This window comes from Morone saxatilis, unplaced genomic scaffold (genome assembly GCF_004916995.1).
Source record: "Morone saxatilis isolate NCDOM2014 unplaced genomic scaffold, NCSU_SB_2.0 Contig0, whole genome shotgun sequence".
Taxonomy (NCBI): Eukaryota; Metazoa; Chordata; class Actinopteri; family Moronidae; genus Morone; species Morone saxatilis.
The window spans coordinates 4,860,050-4,866,566 of record NW_023339650.1 but is presented as its reverse complement, the minus strand read 5'-3'; the positions used below and the strand labels follow the sequence as shown (position 1 = coordinate 4,866,566).

Here is a 6,517-nt window from a genome sequence, read left to right as displayed (position 1 = left end):
AGATGGTGACATTATGTAACAGATTTACATTGCAGTTTAGCAACTTATATTCTGTTTACTATTTATGTGAAATGAATAGGGTACAGTTATAAACTAAATATTCTCACAGGATTAAAACTAAGCCTGGCATTAACATGAAAAATGCTGTGTGTTATCAGCACTAAAGGGTTGGTTCACTCAAATTACAAAAAAATGTATTTCCTCACTTACATTTAGTGGGGTCTAGTTTTGCAGATAGTTTTTTTTAACGCCTCTGTTCATTCATCCATATTGGAGAAAGTTCAATGAAACCCTTAGACCCTCTATAAAGGACATATGATCTTACTATGTGGTACTGTCACTGTCCTAGGCATCTCCAAAAAGAGCATCATGAGCTGAGGAAAAACACGTTTTCTGCTTTGTGACAATGCATTTTTCAGCTGGGGTTTGAAATTCCGGCGGGTTTTCTAATGGTTTATTATCTATCTTCAGTAGAAAGTAGTTTGAATTCAATGTCTGTGGTTTGGAGGCAGACATTTCAAAGATGGATATCTAAAATCCTGGGCAAATAAATCCAAAACTTTCCACAAAAAACATATTTTCTCATTAACTAGCGGTACCTCACTATGTAATTTTGGTGAACTGAGCCTTTAAAAACAAGGGGATGCAATATAATGAGATATGGAAGATTATTTGCTACTTGCCCAAATAAATAAATGATAGTTTCAGGCATGGATACTTTTGCATCTCTTATGTCTCCTTTAGTATGAAGCCTCATAGACTGGTAAAGTATGTAAACATGAGTTCAATGTGTGCAGGTTGCTGATCCCAAGTCCTATGAACTCTGGGTAGTGAAGTTAAGTTTTCTCGAGCTTTTACCTCTTGTTATCATAAAAGATACCTTGTGCTGTTTCAAGAGTGACTCTCAGTTCATAGTTTTTACTCTGCGTGCAAACACACACATAAGTCTTTCCTGGTCTCACAGAGAGGGGCAGTGGCTGTAAGGAAGGATTTACAGGGGCCGCCTGTCCTCCCAGCAGTAGACTGATTGGAGGGGCTGGCTGTATTTGTTAAGGTAATGGGCCCTAGGTGAGCTAATTCACAGGGTACACGCTCCATGCTCTGTCACCTCAGGAGTACCCCAGTGGAAGAGGAGGTTGCCGACGGGGGCTGGGGCCGGGTCTTTGGGAGGAAGGTTTCCAACTCTCAAGCTCTCCCCAAAATCCCCTCAGCCTTGCTCTGTCTCCTCCAGCTCCACCTGAAAGTGATTACCAGGCCAGCCGTGAGCAAACAAGCCCCATATGGAGTGTCTACAGTGGGGCTGAGGCTGGAGCCTGGGGAGCCCTCCTCCACCTCTTTGGAGAGAAGAGGCCTGAGCAAACACAGCTAATGAAGTCTTAACAAGCAGCCCCGGGTTAGCGCGAGCCCGCTAAATGCCACCGAGGCTCTTGGAATTGTGTCCAGCAGATTGGCTAAATCTCCTCGAAGCTTTCCTTTACAAGATAAAGTTGCATTAGCATATCTCTGTCTCACCATCTCAGAGGTAAGTCCAGGATCTGGCAGGCAGTCACACTTGATGGGCTTCCTTTCTTCAGTGGGGAGCACTTGATTCTGACGGAAAGAACGGGGCTTTAAATTAAACACATTAACTTTGGATCTTGATACGATTCTGGATTTTATTCATTGGTCACAGAGTGTTTCTTTAAGGCTTCAGTGTGGGGAGATAGTTTCTCACAGCGTGCAGCCCTGCGTCGCAAACAGGAGATGAGTGGATTTCCTCAGAGTAAATCATTATCTCTGCACAGAGCAGACTCGACGCCCTCTCTTGCCCTCGTCTATCCTCCCTCTGCTCCCACCATCACTCTCCCACACTGTAACCACCACCTTACCCTCACTCCTTTTTTATTGCATGTCCTTTTCAACACATCTCAAATACCAGGGGTTTATTATTGAGAAAACATCACACCCTCCACCATGGGTACAAATACACTCACATAACTCCATGGCGCTGGCTAGCCGAACTCTTGTTTCCTAATCAAAAGCAAACAGCCATTAACAGAGCTCCTTCCTTGTTATCTCACACCAGCGAGTCAGTTAATCAATCTCTGCTCTCCCAATGCTCTGCTCACTCCGGGTTATTTTATTCGTTCAGTGGGTTGAAGCCATAAAAAAGCTCCCTCACATGATAAAGACCTGGCTCCACTCCAAACACAATACAACTAAACTTAAACTCCAGCACCACCACACCCCGGCCCCTGCACACAATGTTGCATTATGCATGGGTGGGAAGCTGGGAGGAAGATGCTTTTTTTAACACACTTTTTGCACTGTAAGACCACACATTGGCATCCTAGCGCCCCAAACTCTGCAGGAACTTTGTGTGTGTGTGTGAGAGTGAGTGCACGTGCAAGCTTGTGCACAGTTGGAGGACAAAATGTCTATTCAAAAAACACACCGCTCTTGTTGGTGAAATGAATATCGAGTTTCGAACAGATGTGCTGATCACATGGTTGGCTTCTCTTGCCTTGATTTACCAGAAGCTGCGTGATTGTGCATCATTGAGCATGATAATAATGATACTCACAACCATTTATAACAGTTTATGGCGTGTTTTATGGTTTGTAAAAACAACTTTTTAAAATCAAAGACAAAGATTATTTTGTGCAGTTTATCAGTGAGAAGTGTTAGTACTAAGTTCACCCTCTGAGGTAAAATAATGAGAATTTATTATTATTTTATGAGCAATAGTTAGAGATTTAAGGCAACCTCCAACAGTTATAGGTTCTGCTCATGAACAAAAGCACTTTAGTATTTGTGAGGGACACTAGATAAATATCTAGATATGAGTATTCAGGTTAAGTAAAAGTAGTAAAAAATACTCTATTATGAGAACTCTTGCATGTAAAATTGTACTTAAAGGAAGTACATATCAGAGGCATTAAAGTATTAACAGTAGAAGTGCTCATTATGCAGCAGAATGGCCCCTAAGTTATATTTTAATGTACATTTTATTATTAGATTTCCATTACTGGTGGATGAATATGTAAGTATTTAAATTTTGTAGCGAGTGGAGGTGAATTTAAGTTGAACTACCTTATACACTTTTGGGAAAGTGTCATATTTTATAAGCTCATCATATTTTAGTGTATGTGAAAAAATCAATAAAGTAACAATAGTTATTATATAAATACAAACACACAGCACAGAATGGAGAAATTCTAGTACACATGCCTCACAATTGCACTTACAGTACAGTACTTTAGTAAATACTTAGTTACTTTCCACCACTGCAAAAGTATACACAGATCCCTAAAATATGATCATGTGTGTATAAACTTGCTGCCAAGTTCCACACAGCCATTTTAACAATGTCACCAGTATTATAGCTACAGCACATGAGATAAGAATGCCATAAGGTTAATAAAGGCACACATACAGACGTTACAGGACCATATCAGGCACAGAAAATACCATTTCTAACAATAATATGAGTGTATCCACAGACACTCTGTAGGCATGTTAGCACTGATATGAGTGCTCTGTCTCTATGAGCTGCAGCTTGGTCTTTGCCTCGCGCAATTACGCCTCCCGCGGAGCTCTATGCAAGCGTTAAACGAAACATTAGCACCTCATTTAAAAAATAAAACAGCTTTTCACAAGGACAGACAGCTCCCTGGGTAGTCTTATCATGCGCAAATTAGCCAATTTACCAAACTGGCCTCTCTCTCACACATACACACAGAAACAATCATCTGGAGCTAGACGCATCCTCGCTCTGCCTGGTGTGCATGTTACCATTGTTGTGACACTATCAAAGATGGTGTGTTAAAGGAAGTTACAAGACTGTGAACAGTAAGTTCAGTCACCGAGCGAGAGAAAAAAGCAGGTTGTTATTCTGCTGCTACCCGAGCGCCTGCTGAACTCCATACCGTCTTTATAATTATGTTATTATGATGATTATTATATAATGTTTCAAATGATAGTTTTGCTATGTGAAATAGGTTTGAGGGGGATTCATTACAGGGTTATTATAGTTTATTTCAGACCAGTCATGGCTCTGAGCTTAAACAAATGCAGAGAAGTAGTTATTTGGCCTCAATGTGCGGTTGTTTAATTCACGAGCTGGAGGAGCAGTGATCTCCATCCTGCATCCCGGTGCCACAGACACTGGCAAAACTATTGCGATCACAAGCTATATAACAAAACATCTTTAGGTAAAAAACGTGATTGACTGCTGGAAGGCACCGCCCCCGCCGCTCTGTGATTGGAGGAGCGGCTCCGGGGGTGTAGCCTGCCAGGCTTTGGTATATATTGGCACCGCTTCGTCTCCAAGCAGTTGATTTGTATGGGAACCGGGACTAAGGTGGGACGAGCCGACTGAATGTAGTCGCTGTGTTTTGAAGAAAGAAAGAAGGCCCACATTGGTCCCGTTTGTAGCGATCGGACAGCAGCGCTTGGGGTTTCTTCTGACAACAGACTATCTGAGGATACTGACAGCAGTCTCCAGAACAAGGTGGATTCTCCTCTCAGCCATCTTGACTGTTGCTCGCCGCCCTGAAGGCTGTTTTCTCTCCTCCTCCTCCTCCTCCTCCTCCTCCTCCTCCTCAGCTGAAAGTAAACACGGCTTGCACATTGCTTGCAACTCCGTGCAAGATCCTGAGAGAAGCGAGATGGGCTCGCTGCGCAACATCTAACCGGACCAGAGGCGAAAGCAGACGGCGGAGAGGATTTATTGCTGTTGGTACCAGAGCAGAAGAGGGGGGACACGACGCGCCGGAGGGATGGACCTGTTTGGGATTTACCTGCTGCTCTCACTGGCTCTCCTGCCCCGATCCAGCTGCACCACGGCCAAGGAGATCACCTGCCAGGAGATAGCCGTGCCCCTGTGCAAGGGGATCGGCTACAACTACACCTACATGCCTAACCAGTTTAATCACGACACGCAGGACGAAGCGGGACTGGAGGTGCACCAGTTCTGGCCTCTGGTTGAGATTCAGTGTTCGCCGGACTTGAAGTTCTTCTTGTGCAGCATGTACACCCCAATCTGCCTGGAGGACTATAAGAAACCTCTCCCGCCGTGCCGGAGCGTGTGCGAGAGAGCCCGGGCCGGCTGTGCGCCTCTCATGAGGCAGTACGGCTTCCCCTGGCCGGACAGGATGAAGTGCGACCTGCTGCCTGTGCAGGGCAACCCGGACACACTGTGCATGGACTACAACAGAACCGACTCCACCACAGTGTCCCCTGTCCTCTCCAAACCCACCAACCACCCCGGTAAGGGTTACAATCCACCTAAGAATAAGCCGAACCGACCCGGGGCGCCTGGGAAGTACAAGCCGCCCGCAGCGCCGTGTGAGCCGGGGTGCAAGTGTTTGGAGCCCATGGTGCCGGTGAACACGGACCGCCACCCGCTCTACAACCGTGTCAAAACGGGACAGATCACCAACTGCGCCATGCCGTGCCACAACCCCTATTTTACGCACGACGAGAGGGCATTCACCGCCTTTTGGATAGGACTCTGGTCCGTGCTGTGCTTCGTATCAACTTTTGCCACCGTCGCCACTTTCCTCATCGACATGGAGCGGTTCAAGTACCCGGAGAGACCCATCATCTTCCTCTCAGCGTGCTACATGTTCGTGTCCATCGGCTACATTGTCAGACTGATAGCCGGGCACGAGAAAGTGGCGTGCAACCGGGAGTTCGACGTGGAGCACATCCACTACGAGACCACCGGCCCCGCGCTCTGCACCGTGGTCTTCCTCCTTATTTACTTTTTTGGCATGGCCAGCTCCATCTGGTGGGTCATCCTGTCTCTGACCTGGTTCCTCGCAGCCGGCATGAAGTGGGGCAACGAGGCGATCGCCAGTTACTCACAGTACTTCCACCTGGCCGCCTGGCTCATCCCCAGCATGAAGTCCATCACGGTGCTGGCGCTGAGCTCCGTGGACGGGGACTCGGTGGCGGGCATCTGCTACGTGGGGAACCAGAACCTGGACAACCTGCGGGGCTTCGTTCTGGCCCCTTTGGTGATTTATTTATTCATTGGCACTATGTTCCTCCTGGCCGGATTTGTGTCCCTGTTCCGGATCCGCAGCGTCATCAAACAGGGGGGCACCAAGACGGACAAGCTGGAGAAGCTGATGATTAGAATAGGCATCTTCACGGTGCTCTACACGGTGCCAGCCACCATCATAGTCGCATGTTACTTTTACGAGCAGCACAACAGGCAGAGCTGGGAGATCACGCACAACTGCTCCAACTGTTTATTAGAGAGGGACCGCAGGAGTCCGGACTATGCAGTTTTTATGTTAAAGTACTTTATGTGCCTTCTGGTGGGCATCACGTCCGGAGTGTGGATCTGGTCTGGTAAAACTTTAGACTCGTGGAGGACTTTCTGCACTAGGTGCTGCTGGGGCAGTAAAGGCACCAGCGGCTCCATGTACAGCGACGTGAGCACCGGACTGACGTGGAGGTCGGGCACGGCCAGCTCCGTGTCTTGCCCCAAGCAGATGCCATTGTCCCAGGTTTGATTTTGTTTTGG

General features: G+C 46.8%; 1 protein-coding gene across 1 annotated transcript; it reads left to right on the top strand.

Annotated features, from left to right (window-relative positions):
• Nucleotides 1–4,333: 4,333 nt before the first annotated feature.
• fzd8a (frizzled class receptor 8a) lies at nucleotides 4,334–6,511 on the top strand. Its single transcript, XM_035655851.1, has one exon. It carries the CDS (start codon nucleotides 4,761–4,763, stop codon nucleotides 6,504–6,506), a length of 1,746 nt encoding a protein of 581 aa, XP_035511744.1. The 5' UTR covers nucleotides 4,334–4,760; the 3' UTR covers nucleotides 6,507–6,511.
• The last annotated feature ends 6 nt before the right edge of the window (nucleotides 6,512–6,517 follow it).